General features: G+C 41.9%; 1 protein-coding gene and 1 long non-coding RNA gene across 10 annotated transcripts; one reads left to right on the top strand and one right to left on the bottom strand.

Moving 5' to 3' along the window:
* Window positions 1–322: 322 nt before the first annotated feature.
* LOC140646271 (uncharacterized) lies at window positions 323–7226 on the bottom strand. The gene is made up of 4 exons (XR_012040387.1): window positions 7132–7226; window positions 6991–7101; window positions 3825–3957; window positions 323–2838 (listed from the first exon to the last, which is right to left on the bottom strand). It is a non-coding gene; the product is annotated as an uncharacterized lncRNA (long non-coding RNA).
* A 253-nt stretch (window positions 7227–7479) lies between these two features.
* Window positions 7480–14765, top strand: TEX30 (testis expressed 30). 9 transcript variants are annotated; one of them, XM_072849916.1, is made up of 6 exons: window positions 7494–7509; window positions 8825–8920; window positions 9509–9681; window positions 11229–11280; window positions 12832–13037; window positions 14216–14765. In XM_072849916.1, the coding sequence occupies exons 2-6, from the start codon at window positions 8902–8904 to the stop codon at window positions 14387–14389; spliced, it is 624 nt and encodes a 207-aa protein (XP_072706017.1). In that variant the 5' UTR covers window positions 7494–7509; window positions 8825–8901; the 3' UTR covers window positions 14390–14765. The 9 variants fall into 9 exon arrangements, with proteins under 9 accessions (XP_072706023.1, XP_072706015.1, XP_072706017.1 ...); XM_072849915.1 differs by lacking the exon at window positions 7494–7509 and adding an exon at window positions 7522–7906; XM_072849923.1 differs by lacking the exon at window positions 7494–7509 and adding an exon at window positions 7804–7906 and having other exon boundaries at window positions 9451–9681; window positions 14216–14764.
* The last annotated feature ends 1690 nt before the right edge of the window (window positions 14766–16455 follow it).

Raw genomic sequence — 16455 nt, 5'->3', positions numbered from 1 at the left:
AGTACTCACTGTGGATGAAGTCCTGTGCTTCGTCTTTCTTCTAAACTTATTCATGTCATATAATCTATTGATTGACAAGTGCTGAGGAAAAGAAGTGCCAGACACATCTGGGACTAAAAGGTGTCATGTGGACTCCTGTAATTTGTTGCCCCTGCAGCATCTCGTGGAAGATTTTGCACTTGGCACTAACAGAGTCCTTATAAAAGGAAGGCAGATTTTGTGACATGCAACCCGTAACTTCAAGTGGAGGTCAGGATACCTGACATGGTTAACTTCACATAGCAAGAAGCTCAGAAGAAATAGGTCAGGACACATTTAATGGTGTATCAGAGAAGCTCTTATAAGGCTCAGCTTTATTTAAAAATCTGGATTTTAAATGAGCCACATGTACAATGTACCTGCACCATTCCCAAATCCTCTCTTACAGCCTATCAAAGTCTTTGCAATGGCTGTAAGAGCCATTCCTGTACAATTTCATAACAGCTTTGATCCATTAATTTCAGCTGAGTTCCAGATGAGTTCTCACCCCAGCACAAGAAAAAAGCTTGCATATTCTAACCAGGTCTTCAGCCTTATTCAAAGAGCATTCTTCATTCAGTCAACATATAATATTCAATTTTCTATGCATCTCTTTCATAGATTTTGCGGCCAAAACTACAAACAGGTAGGGTAGAGATCACTGACACCATACTTAACCATTGCTTTTCAGGCAGCTGTAAAAGATGTGAAGCACACTTGTAAGAACTGAGGTGACAGTAGAGTTGATCAGGGTTGGAAGCTCCTGAACAACATTGTTTCTGGCTGGTCTTTCCTTGGGAGGGAGATTGCGGAAAAGAAAGGAGGGTGAATGTAGGACAGCTGAGATGGAAAAAATATAGTATACAGAAACAGAAAGTGGGGAGCTTCTGCTCAGCTGAGGGAGTAGGGATACAAGGACCCAAGAAAAGGGTAAGGGAAAGGCTTTTCAGCTAGTGATGTGGCTGGGAACACAGGAGGGCTGTAAGGCAGGACATTGTCTCTCTGCAGTCAATTTCTCCTGTACTCAGAAGAGCAGGTCTTGTAAATAAAGAGATTTGCGCCAAAGATACTTGACTCCAAGACAAACGTCATCTCTGCAGATATGCTCAGCCTGGTTTTAGATATGGCAGTAAATGCAAGACTTCAAGAATGCCCACCTACTTGGACTACCAAGTGCAGCAAGATGTAAACTCCTGAAAGCACTGATGTGTGGAGCACATGCACTGAGATGAATTCACTAGTTTGCTGAGCATTGAGCATAGCTCTGCATGACACAGGAGGATTTAAAGTAGCTGGCAATAGCCATGTAAGCATTCCCCCACCTAAGACTCATTGAGCATAGTCAGGTCACATCTGAACTGTCCTTTGGGCACACTGTGAGCTAGGAGACAGCTCTGAGCAGTACCAGGTCTTTTAAAAATTCTGCCTGGGGCTATCCATAGCCACATCTGTCAGTTTTCAGACATTTACAGACTCGTTTCCTTGCTTGCCAACGCTTTTAGCGTGCATGTGTTGGTAGCAAACTAGATCCTGTTACATATGTAAATTTATGACAACGTGCAAGTTAAAACAGAAAAATAAGGAGAAGACAAGAATTAGACGTTTCGGTTTAACTTCAGTTCCTAGGCACTAATAAAGCAAATACACACGCTTTGTGTACACTGAAATCTACTTAAAGATGAACACTATCCAGAATGGATTTGCTACGTCGTGTCAAACCAAATTATTTTTCCTCCTACACCAGTGTAGCAGATTTTGTGAACAGCAGATGTTGACTTTAGCAAACTTTGCCACTGCTTCTTTCTATTAGACTAGAGAATCATAACATAAATTAAACTTCCAACAGCACACGTGCAAAACCAGAAAACACTTCTCAGTGATGCGAGTGATATCCTATCGGAAGAGAAGAATAAATCAAAGAGGGTTCCACGCGCTCCTTTCTGGAACTCACTATGTTTAGAAATATCTTGGATTACCGAGTAGATAATGTAGTTCTTAAATGTACAGGTAATGTGAGGCTGACAGGGGTTGCTGGAATGATTTCGAGAACGGGCTTAGAAGGCAAACATCTGCATAAATGAAAGAAATTACCTAGAGGAATGGTAACTGAGGAAGGTACAACTGACATCTGCAGAGTCTCGGGGTTACTCTGCAGTTGCCCATGCTTTGACAACTTAGGCATAAACAAAGGGCTTCATTTTCTGATTTGTGTGAATCTGTGTGAGTTAAAGGTAGAGAGAGGTGCAATGTCATTTTCTGCATGTTAGAACAAATCAATTTATCAATGGAAGTGAAAATGGCCTAGGAGCTTGCAACAAGATGCAAAATGTACCAAGTTCCCATATTTAGGGGCTGTAACACGGCGTTTATAAAATTAAATAGCAAAAATCTCCAGATAAGTAACTCACTTGGATGACTGATTACGTGACTGCAGAGGGTATCAGTTTTTTGGACTGAGAATTAAATATTAAAGAGTTTCAGATCTTAACACAGTGTCCACAATAAAGGTAATCCTAGCAGCAGCAATAATGTTCTTTACCATCCTTAACCATGCTAATCTTCTGAAGAAGCAACAGATAGAAACAGAGTGAAACTTCAGAGTGAAAACATACATGGAATCGAGTTCAGCACTCAAAGATTGTATGAACGTGCCAAAACTATTAATTCTTCCCTTGCAGCAGTGGGAGCAGAAAGGTTTGTTCCACTGGCTCCTGGCCAGGTCAGCTCACCGTCAGCCAAGGGGAGAGAATAGCCAGAGCCACGTCCCGCCAGCAGTCCCCCATGCAGTCCCAGCACACAAACGAATTGTAACAGCTGCCACTGCAAAACAAAGTGGTTGCATTTATCAAGAACAATGAGGGAATACAAAATCCCTAACAAAGACCCTGAGAAATGTATAGCATCCAAAAGTTGCCATCCAGAAGCACGCGTTGTGATAACACCTTCCTTAATTAAAGTAAGGACCTTCCATTTAGCACCACAATTACAAAGCCAGAAATGTTCCCAAAGAGTCTCGTGCAGTTCGAAAGGGAAAGTTTTTATGCATTGCACGTTTGTTACCTGACGTTATCCGTGCTCCCAGAGTTTGTGACCAACATAATGCTACAAAAGACACCAGTCCTCTGTCATGTCACAGTTTCATAAAAATCAGTATCTAACAAATACACATTACAGTAAGTGTGCTACTGATATATTACAGTATGAATAGGCTAATTAATGACGGATGGACATGAGAAAGCTGAGATCACAGGAACAACTAGAATAATAAAACAATTATATTGTTATCAATGTCAAATGAACGAATCACCTAATAAATACATTTTATCAGCCTGAATTACAGAATTACCACTAACAGAAATGGTTTCAGTTTGGCTTGGGTAATTCACCTTCTGACTAGCCTAAGGTCCCAAGGGAAGTTACAGCCAAGACAGTTTGTGACCTCACTAGTGGACGACATCCACATCTGCAGAATGCGAGCATCTGGCTTGCTCTTTCATCCTTCCCGGAGAAAATTGTCCAATGCAAACAGCTGAGTTCTCTGGCTCATCGTAAAGACATGGGGATTTACACACACCATGCTAAAATCCTGTATTTTTCTGCACCTTATAGTGGTTCTGCTTATCGCCTGCCCATCACTTCCTCCTTCACAGAGGACCTCAAAATCTTCTCAGAACCTCAAGAAGTACGATAGAATAGTTAAAATTAGTCAGCGTTATCACTACTTTTTAACTCAAGAAACTATACTGGCTAATCAAACAACAGTTTGCTGATGACTTTCAGAAAATTAGCAAAAGTGCTTTTAACACCTGTGCACGCAGCATGTGCATGTGTTGCTGTGTATCCACATCCTCAGGAAAAGAAAAAATGAAGGGTCTTGGTCAAAAGTCAAGTTTCTAGAGTAAAAGTTGAACTTTTGGAACAAGTATGTATGTCTCCAGCCTAAAACAAACAAACAAACAATATTTTTATGGTCTTTCATTAAGAAGTTTGAGAAAAGAAAAAAATGGTTTCTGATCCCCACATGCCCTTCAGCCTTTAGTTATTTTGCACTGAAATACAGAAAAAACCCCCATATTATTTTATACTTTTATAATTATTTTTACACATTTTTCTAAACAAATTATTCCGACACAAGATTAGTGGGAAAGGTCATCTCTGTTGTTCCTATTGCGTATAAATCTAAGTCTCTGGTATGAAAAGCTGTATTTATAATCCAAGGAAAAGAACAGGGATTTTCTGATGCGCTACCAAAAGTTAACAGGTCCCAAGTTTAGATTGGGGATAATGTCATTCTTTGATAAACAGCCACTGTTTCTTCAAACCCAGCTGTCTTTGGCATATCAAATCTGTCAGAGGTGCTTACAGCAGTGTATAGGTTATTATAACACACAACATATAACATGTCAAATCACATACCTTTCATAATTTTCATATTTGATTACAAATTTAGATTATTATGCACCATATATTGTTTTCAGAATAAACTTCTATTTCCAGGAGTGATGTAAGTTTAAAGTTATAAAATGATGGCATGCATCTAAGAAACCGAATTTTCTTAGATGTTTAATTAAAAACATTAATTCAGAAGTTCAGAAAATATTTATAATCAGTATTTTCAAAGGTGGGAGCTTAAACTTAGACTCTTCAATCATACTTTAGCATGTAAAGAAAAGCTTTTTGATTTTCAATGACTTCTGGATTTCAGCAGTTACTCGGCACACTTGAAAATCAACCAGAATCTACTTAAATGTCCCCCTAAAACCACAGAAACCTAATTTTGAGTAGCTAGATATGGGAGTTGCCTTATGTTGCAAAACTAAAAAACAATTCCTTCACATTTAAATCAACAGATTTCATTATGCATGCAGAAGTTCATAAAAACAGAATGTATCCATCATAAAATATATACCCACAAGTTGGAATCTAATATATATATTCATCCTAGCCTTTGACATATTAGCAATACTTGGGCCACTATAAAGGATGCTTATTTTCCAGAAGGAAAGCTATTGCAGAAAAAGTGTGGCAAAAATAGACTGGTACAACCCTATTCCCATGGACTAGAGGATTAAAGAACAACAGAGTCTCTCCTCCCTCTGCACATTCACATGTTCATTTGCATTGTGCCGGGTATTAGCTAGCCTACCTCAAACGCTGTGCTTATGCTGCGAAGAGTTTTAAGTATTGAAAGGAGATCGGGGCTAAGAAAATGAACAGAGAAAATAGGAAGTAGACTGGTAGCAGCTTGCTGTATGCAGGAAGCATAAGAAAATAGTTTTCCAGTGGGAAGGGGTTACACATGCATAGATTTAATAGGATACACGTTTCACAAGGCCTGCTCTGGAAACAGCATGTGAATAACCAAAAGCAGGAGAAATACAGCAGGTGGACTGAAGAGGAAGGAAAAATAAAAACAGAGAATGCAAAAATCAGACCAAGAAAGAACCAAAATAACACCAAAAATATAAACTACATCCGAGCACATAAGCATCCATTAAGTACAGGAAAGAAAGCAATAAAGAAGAAACTAGAAAATTCATATGAAGTTTTCCTTAACTCTCTTCTTTCTTGCATTCCTTTGTTCTGAGTTGAGGCTGAGGCTGTAACTGCTTTGGGATGAGAAATCTTCTCAGTCCCCTTTTGCTAAGTATCTCAATTATAAAGACTTAATCGGTATTAAGTATTAATCAGAATAGTGTGATCTCCATCCAAGTTAATCTGGCATTACTCTGAAGCAGTTTCTTTCGCCTAGTCTGCTGGAGTCCCCAAATGTGAGCACTACCTCAACACCATTTGTAGTTCAGCTCCCAGTGACCTGAAACATGTACAACTCACGCAGGCTGTGCTGGTGGCTTCACTCAGCTTTATGCTTCCGCATCTTGCTTTAGCTTGACGTTTTTTAGGCAAGGTAGAAATTCAGACAAATCAAGCTTCCCATCTTTTTCAGCTTGATTACAGATAAACTTTGCTTCTGTCCTTAACACTTACATTTTATGGTAATAAGGCCTGGGCCAGGAAATTGCCTGTGAGGCTGGCAGTCCTCAGACAGCAGGGGTGGTCACTGAGATAGCGGGTACATCAGAGCTGCCCTGCTGTGTTCGCTTCTCAGAGGACCACAATATTTGGATCCCAGCGTTTGACAACATGCAGCAGGCAGAGTGATAGCGAGACACTCAGAGCACAAGCCAGAGTGCGCTTATTTTCCAGCGGGTGAACTCATAAAAAACAAAGTTTCACTTGGTGATGGCATCTTCCATCAGCTAAGTAATACGGCATCCTCATTTATATGAGTTTTATACACTGATAATGGAAGAAAACACGATCTCTGACTAAATACCTTGCCATAGAGGATTCTAGAAAGTTTTTTTTTTTTTACATATCTGTGAAATAATACCCAACATATAAATACCACAAGCATTGTTGTAGAATATTGGTGCCGTCTTCCATCAGTTTAAGATTGTGTTTTGAACACACTATTGAACATGCTATTTTTTTCATTGTACAATAAGGGTCAGCTGTATGTTAGTACCCAAAATGCTAGCCATCTAGTCCGTCTCTCCAGTTTGTGAATGCCACATAGATCCAGTGTAGCATCAGCTGCCAGAAAAAAATCACCTGATGTTGCTCTGGACACCCTGCTCATAGTAAGGATCATATACATACCCCTTGAAGTCAGTAAGAACCTCATTTTCCAAGCAGTTGCCAAGCAATTGTCTTTATTTCCTCTGAATTATCACTAGCGGTCTGTATTTTCCACTTATGGATGAATAAAAACTATTTACAGGGAGTGGTGTGAACTCTCCAAACAGCATAGCTCACACGTAATTAATTCAGCAACTAAATAACCATCATTTTTTAAACTCCCTCGCTAGTCACTATGATTATTAAGACGTTTCCTCTTGATAGACCAACAGTTTTTAAAAACAGTTACTAGTGCCTGATGGCCACACGATGTGCACTTGACCACATCACCTGGTAATTCAGGCACCGCCGATACCCACAGCACCGAGCTCTTGCCGGACGTGCCCCAAGGGCTCCGCTTTCTCTCGAGGCCTCCTCCAGGGACGCCTCCTCCAGGGACGCCTCCTCCAGGGACGCCTCCTCCAGGGACGCCTCCCCACAGGCCTCAACCCAATCCCCGTTCAAAATTCCCTCCAGGGCAGCCCCCCGCCTGCAGCCAACACCTGCCGGCGCCGGTGCCGGTGCCGCGGTGTCCCCTGCCCCCGGCCAGGCCGGCTGCGCACCCCGCTACCCAGGGGCCGCCAGCCTCCCCGCCCCGCCATTATCTCTCCCCTCAGGCCCCGGGCGGGCCGGCTGCCTAGCCCCGCCCCTCGGGGCAGGGCCTTGCGCACCTGTGGGCCAATCAAGCACCGCGGCAGCCACCCCGCGGGGAGGTCCTCTCACGCGGCGGGGCGGGGATGGGGCGGGGGGCTGTCACTCGCGTGACGTTACGGGGGCGGGTCCGGGGGCAGCATGAGCAGGCAGGCAGAGGTATGGCCGCTGTCGTCCTTGCCCCTCCTGGCGCGGGGCCCGCCCCGCCCGGGGGGAGCTGAAATCAGCTGCCCCTTCACCCGTGGAGGAGGCCGGCGGTGAAGGGTGTCTCACGGGCCGAGAGGCGGGCTGCTCTCCTCGGCGAGGGGTTCGTGAGGCCCCGAGCCCGGGGTGAGCCCCGCGGCCTGGCGGGCCCGGGCGCACCGCGGTGTCACCGGTACTCGGAGCGGCCCCGGGCTGCTCTGGGGTGGCCGCAGGGTACTTGGTCTGACCCAGCAGCTGCGGCGGAAGGCAGAGCAACTGCCCGTGGGGGGGTCCGTGTGCCTGTTTTGCCTTCGGAGGTGTAAGGTCCTGCAGCCGGTGGCAGCTGCCGTTCGCCTCTAAGGAACCCCCAGAGGTGGGGAAGGGGGCTGGGGTGGGTGTGCTGCCGCCTCTGCCTTCCCAGGAGAGGTGTAAACATGGCTGTTGGCCAGCTGAGCCCCGCCTGGCCTGGTGTCTTCACTGAGCAACGGCCTGGTGGTCGAAGCAGCAGCTCTGGCTGTTTAGGCTTCTGTCCATCTCTGTACACGCACGCGTGGCTGCTGGCTGTCCCACAGGTCTGACTGCCGTGCTCTGTCTGGCATCCTCCACCCATTTCAGGTGGGCAAGGCTGTAAAGGCAGCAGCTCCGTGAGGCCGCTGACAGCCTCCTCCTTCGCTGTGCGCAGTGCCCCTGTAGCACCGCTGCCAAGGAGAGCCTTTGGGAGGCGGCGGTGGCGTGAAATAGCGTTCCATCCCAGCCCCAGGGTGTTTTACTTTTTGCTTTCAGAAGCTGCAGCACGTACAGGGCCACATGTGCTGTCCGGTCCCCTTTCATTCAGCTCAACATCAGTTCGTCTTGTGTCTCATTCAGCTCCTCCAGATGTCTGTCACGACTGGAGGCCATCTGTCAGCCTGCAGCTGGCTTTGTCTGAGCCTGTGCTGTCTCTCTCCTGGCCTTGGGGAGAAGTTCAGTCTTTGACTATATGGGGACTGCAGCTCCACTGAGTGGTTACCACTGTGTAATTTGAACATACTTGCTGGGCTGTGTCTTCATGTCTTATATTTCTGTGGTTTAGGCTGCTAGTTAGAGAGTAAGTGCCTTGCTTATCTTAGAATATCAATTATGCCAATAAATGAAATATGTATCTTGTGACATCTGCCAATATTTATTATTGAACACTTAATGAAAAAAGTAATTCCCGTGCTTTTTTTCTTATGGTTGCGTGTAATATCTAAAGCTATTCAGATCCATTTTTCATAATACTCTGTTTTGGTCTTTTCCCTATGTAATCAAGCTTGTACATGGATCCTACAGCTACAAGATTAAGCAGGTGCTGCCAGCGTGGAGTTCTCTTAATCCTGTATATTCCATATGGCTCTACAGACCCAAAGTAATTTGGTTGTAAAAAATGTTTACAGGCTTTCTTAATTCTTTTATTTAATAATGTCTGTGAGAGATGGGAGATAAAAATACTTTTTCCTCTACAGGAAACTGTCATTATAGAAGAGTTCATATTTTCTGTTTAAGTCTTATAGAAGAGTTATTTTTTCTCATTGTGGAAGACTTAATATTCAAGTCAATTATGGCAGTTAGCTCTCGAATAGCTAGATATAGATATATATAAAAGGTAGGAAGCATTTCAGTTTATGCCTTGAAGCATCCTTTGGAGCTAGGGATGCTTCATTTTCTAATGGAGAAAATAAGGTGTGGAGTGATAAGGTGACTTGTCCATTATTACATGGAAAATCGTTGAGCCAAAGGTGGAGTTACTCATTTAGTACTCTTAAACAGAAGAAATAAAAGTGGACTTGCAATTTTGGTTTCCTTCTTAAGTGTCTGATTGTTCTTCATCATAATGTGTAGACTGGGAACATGCTTGCTTTTTTTTTTTAATTATATCGTTTTATGTTTCATTTCTAGGTTAAAGTGAAAATACCTTTTGGAAACAAATATCTTGATGCTATCTTTTCTGTCCCAGAGAAGAAATCAACATATGGAGTGGTTCTTACCCATGGAGCTGGAGGAGATATGAATTTCCCTCACCTAGTGTCTTTGGCAGCCTATCTTGCATCCCATGGAGTTCTGTGCCTGCGGTTTACTTGTAAAGGCCTTAACATTGCTTATAGGACTAAGGCCTTCAAAACAGTTGTGGTAAGAAATGACCAAATTATGCCAAAGCTTAGATCCATGGGTGCACAGGATTTAAAAAAATAATAATTAAAAAAAAAAAAACAAAAGAAACAAAAAAAAAAACCCAAAAAAACCCAAATCCTGTCTTCTTCCAGCTTTCTTAAATTACCACCAGCTATTAGTCAAGCAGCAATGGGAAAATTAGAAATTATGATTAGCTGAATGGAGCAGTGCCCATGAGCAGAAACAGCAGGAGAAATTTTCATACAGGCAATAGCTAGAACAGCTGCAGCAAATACCTGGGTTTGAGTTCAGGGAGAGAAAGAAAAACTTGAGAAAAGGATGTGAAGAAAGCAAGGATGTTTTGGGGAAAAAAAGCAGGAAAATGAAGTATTTAGGATGGAAACAAGAGTTCTGTGAGGGCTTGGTGAGGGGAAGAGGATTAAGGGATACAGCTTTGGGAGCAGTTTTGAGAGGAAAGAAGCTGACCTGGGAATTGTGCTGGGTCTCTGAGGGTTGGCATCTGGGAGAACAAGCTGGGGAAAGAATAGGGGATTCTGGGTTGCAGGAGGAGTTGAAGCAAAAGAGATTGGGAGTAGCATATGGGAGCTCTAGAACCTAAATAGTCCTTGATTTCCAAATCAGTTTAAACTGTTATATGCATGTGTTTATCTCTTTCTGCTGCTGCTACATTATTTAAGATGTTCTTATATACCTAGATTTTGATAAAATGAGCAACCTTTTGTGATAATACTATCAGCTTAGAGTATCTTCCTGTTCTGGAGTGCGTAGGAAAGAGTGGAAATTTTCTCCTGATTAGCCACTCTTACTAGGGCGTGGGAAGGTAGCTTGAGTGCTTTGCATTGAGCATCAGACATTTTTATCAGGGAACTAAGTCCAGTTCTTAAGGAATTCATTTGTATGATGTCATTGTGATTATATGTACATTAATTTGAGGTTAGACTTTGCTAGCTTTAATGGGGACCTGTTCTCCATTCTTTTTTGAAGAAGCATAATGTTGTTAGTGAGTTTACGTTAATATGCTCCTGTGTAAAAGTGATTTAAAGGCCTCTGCTAAGATAGCATCTGATTAGTTATCTCCTAAAACCTGGAAAATTTGTTGCTGAATTCTGTCTTCTCTATCAGACGTAACTCATTGTGTCTTAAACTTTTTGTTGGAAATATGTGACCTCAGCCTCAGTGGCAGGCATTTTTGCTAATTTATTTTGTCTTTTGATGGCTTAAGAGTGTGCATGGGGTCTGTTACTAGAACTAAGTTGATACACAGTAACTGTTTATGTTTTGGTAACTTGATACTGCATCTGAAATTTTGGACTTGCTGAGAACTGATGTGAAAATGCTTATGTTTATTATGTTGTTACTGCAAAATGTTACAAAATCATTTGTGTGAAACAAGGAGATAGCAACTTGTATGTGTCTCTTCTTTGTTAATCTGCAGTGCTGAAAGAGTTTCCCGTTTTGTGTTTAGGAGCTACAAACAAAAAAACCCCACCTCTCAGCTGCCCTAATTCTGACTTGTAATGTTTCTCTTTATTTTATTTCTTTAGGAATACTTAAAGCTTTCTGATGATTATAAACTTTTGGGTGTCTTCCTTGCAGGTATTGTTTTTATTACCTATAATTTTCTCTCTTATACTGCCTCCTAATGATAGCAATCTGTAATTACTCCATTTTTTAAGTCTGTCCCACTTTGTTAAGAAGTGAATGAACAGATGTGGATGACGAGTTTCAGTTTGAGGTGGGCACTAAAAACTTGCTGTTTAACTTGGGAACAAGCTGAATAAACTCCCACTAGTCAGTACTGCCTAAGGGAGAGCAATTCCACTATCTGCTGGGAGGACCTCCTTTACAAAGAGTTGAATGCTCTGTAATCTTCATTAATTGATTAACAGTCCATTGACTGCCATGGGACTGCAGGTGCCAAGCACACTTACAGACCTGCGTTTGGGTGTCTGAATGCTACCAGCCCTGTAGCTGGCGGCTGCGCAGGGCAGGTGTGCAGCTCTGCTTTCTTGCGGCTGGCTTGAGCAGCACTGCTTCTCGGGTCGCAAATGGGAACATCCAGCCTGCAGCTTTCACCGCATGCTCTTGAGAGCATGGCTGTCTAGACCTATTCACCCTCCTCACGATGCCACAGATTGTGCTCCAGAAGGAGGAAGGAAAGAGCAATAGACCATGTTTTCCAGGTACTCTGGGAGAAAAATTCCTTGTTGTTTATAAGTGACAAGGCATGAGTTCTCTGATAATCCATGTGTACTTTTTATGTACTTTTTAACTGTGGGTCTTGAAGAATTCCGGTTACTGGTAAATGGAAAACCATTTTGCCAAAACAGGTTTTGGTAGATAAAACCTAGTGGCAGATAGAAAATCAGTTATATTATGTGAAAAAGGGAAGTAGATGGGTGTGATTAGGAATAACTTGATCCAGGAAACCCTGAATGTTCTCTGACTAAGCGAAACCAAATCTGTGCTGATGCGAGTTAATCCTACTGGAATCACTGGAATCAGCCACTTATAACACTCAATTACAGAGCATTGTCAGCTCATATGCCTCTTCTTTGAGGAGATACTTTGCTATCCCCTTGCTGTTACTGCCTAACATCATGCTACAAGTTCACACTTTATTATTTTTTCTTTTCCCCTTTTACTTTTAGGCTGACGTTTGAGGTGTGCATAAATACTTGCTGGATTTGTTTTGGGAGTAAGGCGCATAAAACTTCGGGTTTAGTTTGAGCAGATTAAGGTTGCATGAAAAAAATGATACAAGATAATAGCTTTATGATCTGGAATTTCAAGGGTCTGGAGCATAGGACCTGTCCCTCTCTTCCTCCTGCCCCCAGGATGGGCTGTTGTTCCTTCCAGTATTGCAAAGGATCCCTCTCCCTATGTCTTTTCTTCCCCCCCACTTTCTTTTTTAAATGAGGATGTGAAAACATAATATAACCAGACAAATATTTTAGCAGAAAATGTTGAAATTAGGATTAATGTTTTTCATGGAGTAGATTAATACAAGCATCCCTAGCATCTTGTACTACTGGTATGCTAAAATATACTCAGCTGAATTGTTCTTAGGGGTTGTTTACTCAAACCGAATGTAGATGAGGTGACAGCAGATACACTTTTTTTCCTTTATTTTAACATGGGAGAAAGGCCGTTCCATGGGCTCACGAGCTGCTGCCTCTGTGATACGACATCTTAGCCAGGAGGATGCTGATGACTTCATTCGAGGTCTAGTATGTTTATCTTACCCATTGCATCGACCAAAACTTCAGTCCAAGCTCCGGGATGAAGATTTATTATTTATCAGGTGTCCAGTGCTGTTTGTCTCAGGATCAGCAGATGAGATGTGTGAAAAAGTGAGTACCCTTGTAAATGCTGCTATGAAGGGGCAGTAAGGGGGAATAGGAATGAGTCTGAGTGATGTCTGTACTGGTGTACACAGCTGTGACTTTGATTAACAGCCTTCTCTAAGTATATATACATATATCTTCTGAAGGAAGCCTTGGGTAGGAAACTTCATTGGACACAAGGAAGCCTGGGGGTGCTTTCTTTTGCTGCTTAAAACTTCTGGATCGTGCTTGATCATCCACTTTAGCAACCTCATCTTTGGGCCACTAAAATACTGCTAATATAAATGTTCTGTCTTTTTCGATAGGATGAGATAGTACAAATTAAAAGTGGCCTGTGGAAGGAGTGAGTTATTTGTTATTCTATTTTAACCTTTTCGGGTTACAAAACATAAACACTGTGCTGTGCTACCAGCCCACATTCATCACGTTTTCATGACAAATTCTAGCAAAGCAGTTCTACCCACAAGTCAGACTTCTGTGGTAGAAAGTGGTATTTTTGTAGAGATGAAGAACAGGTGTGCAGAGACCAGAATACAGTGGTTTTCTGCCTTGTTTTCTTGCAAATAGTTCTTGAATAGTTCAGCTTGAATTTGGGACTGTGTGCAATTGGCATTTTCCATGCTTCAACAGTTTCTACGGAGTCATAATGCTTTCGTGAGGAGCTGTCACCAAAAAAAGTCAGGCTAGCAACCAGCAAGCAGATCCTTGGAGTGCCCTCTTAATGGGGAAATCTTTAATACTTTCTGAGCTGGTTCTTAAATCTGTTTGAGAAAGTTGAACAGAGTCAAAGCCAGTCTGTAGGGAATTATATTGCTACTCTGCCACTGTAGACAAGTCGGATGTAAGAAGTTCTGTCATTTTATTGCTAGTACTACTCTTTGGCAGTAAAAGTGGATTCCTTCGGGGGGAAGGAGCCTGCACAGGGTTGTGACCTTTGCAGTTTTTTAAGTTCTAATCTTCTGCTGTTGTGTGTTTGAGTGAGGGCTAACCTTTGAGCAAATTTCATTACTGAACACAGGATCATCACATCTTTTCTATCAGCATGTTTTTAATGTGCACACAGATCCATTTTGTTTTTAAGAGCTGCCTATTATGTGTTGCACAGGCAAAGTGAGAGACATCTGTGAGTTGCACAGTTTGTAGCAGCTGATTCTCTAACTTTTTCATTCTTATTTTCTCCGTAGCAATTGCTAGAAGGTGTGGCAAGCAAAATGAAAGCCCCTAAAAAAATCCATTGGATTGATAAAGCAAATCATGGGATGGCAGTCAAAGGACGAACAACAGACGATGTCATGGAAGAAATAAATGCACAAGTTTTTTCTTGGCTTAGAGAGAACATTGAACTGGAGCACAAATGATTTGCAGTGTTTAAGCAGTATCTTCATTTAGCTTTTCCTAAATGCAGCAAATTAGAGTTTGTTATTTCTGAGAGACTTATTTTTTAAAATGGGTATTTTCAGAGGTCTAAGTGTAAATGCAAATAAAGCATTTTTGTGTGAATGAAAAAAATTATGCAAAACAATAAAGAACTTCTTAAAGGAAGGACAGAAATTTTACCAAATATTTAATACCATGGCAGCATTGTTTTCTGTGTTTCTACGCAAATAACTGTATATAACACTTACTTCCTTGTTAATGCAGAGCACTGCTTTTGACTGACATTTGAAGTAATATACTGGAAAGAATCTATTTTGACAGCAAATCTTTAGATGCATTTAATTTCTGAGTATATTGCTGATGCTATACTTGTTTGAAATTAAAGCCTACTGATTGTAGAGTTCCGTGAGCACATCCCCTGAGGCTGGCCAGCGTGGGTTGTACTACTCTGCCTTGGTACCCCAGTGTGCTTCAAACCCTGTGATGTAGGTAGAGGAGTCTCTTGTCATTTACAATGTCACTATCCTAAGGAGCCAGATTCTCAGCCTGTGGGGGGGGAAGAGGTAATGCAGACATGCTTGTGCATGAAGAATGAAGAACATGGCTCAGTTTTGAAAAGTCACCCTCTAGGAACTTCCCTTGCTTAAAGGACTGATCACAGAGGCCCTTTGGAGAGATGGACATGGAAGACTATTAAATAAAAACTGATAAAAGACAAATTATGCTTATACTGGTGGAGGAACTCCTGGAGGAGGAAGCAGTTAGGACATGTTGCACAAGGCTCTGTCAGGAGGGCTCAGAAGAGGCAGGTGGGGGTCTGGACCTCGTTACCCACTAGCAGAAGGAACTCAAGTCTTCAACTGAGCTGACCTTGCAGAGTGGATGAAATACTTTGTCTGCTTGCAGCTGCAGATTTCCTCATCATAGGCTATGAGTAACCTGTTGGTATAACCAAAGGTTATAGCAATATATTAATTGCTTTCAGCCAAGTCATCAGCAAGGATCAGCTGCATGATGACCCCTGAGATGAAATGGCTGGTTCGTCCTGAGAAAAGCATCTTGGTTTTGCCTCCAGAGATGGTGGTCTCCTCTTTACTGCCAAGAGTTGCCTAAAACCTGCTCCGGTCATTCTGCAGCTTGCAGCTTGCTGCTGCAGTGTGACCAGTTGAATGTGAACAGGCAGCTTTAGCCTGGAGGTTGTTCTTGGGAGGAGCTGTCGTGTGTGAGAGTGCAGAGCTCCTTAAATGTATGCTGAGTCAGCCCTGGTGAGCGGAGAGGATTTCTGTGATGTTTTGGTCAGGTGCTTAGATCGGATAGCTTTATACGGTGCTGTATTGTGTAAAAGATCTATTTAAGACTCTAGGTTAATATAGTTAAATTATAACATATATTGTTTACTACATGATCAAACTATTCCTTAGGCTTGCTTTTACTATAGTAAAAATAATAGGCAGGTGGGAGTTAAAAATCAGATACATTATTCCATTGTTTCTCACAAGATGCCTCTAGAATGCTCATCTCCCAGCAGTAATGATGTTCAATAAGCACAGCACACATCTAAATGATTGCAAAGAAAAAGCCATGTGGTTTTTAAATGGACTGGCTGTGTTACAGAGAAAATAAATCCTCACTTTGGAGTGGAAACATACGTGCTAACTTTAGAATTCGATGAATTTAGACTTGACTTTAAATCCGCCTATGTATCATTTTTAGATTATGTTGATATGCTCAGAAAGTAACAGTTGAATTACTTAGTATCAGTGGAAAGCAAGTATTTAAAAAATAGACTAGACTGTTGAAACAATCAGTTTAGTTTCAGTAGTCACTGCTCAATGCTACTTGATTCTTTTCACATTGCCAAAGAGACTGAGTTTCACAGAGAAAGCATCTGTGAAAAATCATATGGAACTCAAAACTTTTATCTAATATTCCTGAAGTGTCCAATAGCACAGTGTTTTTCCTTCAGGTTACAAAGATATATTATAAACCCCACATCGTTGTCTTTGAGAATACTGATTCTCTCACAAGGAACAAAGTTATGGTCTGA

The sequence above is a fragment of the Ciconia boyciana genome, chromosome 1 (genome assembly GCF_034638445.1).
Source record: "Ciconia boyciana chromosome 1, ASM3463844v1, whole genome shotgun sequence".
NCBI classification, from domain to species: domain Eukaryota; kingdom Metazoa; phylum Chordata; class Aves; order Ciconiiformes; family Ciconiidae; genus Ciconia; species Ciconia boyciana.
Note: the sequence above shows the minus strand (reverse complement) of the source record. Positions and strands in the feature narration are given on the sequence as shown.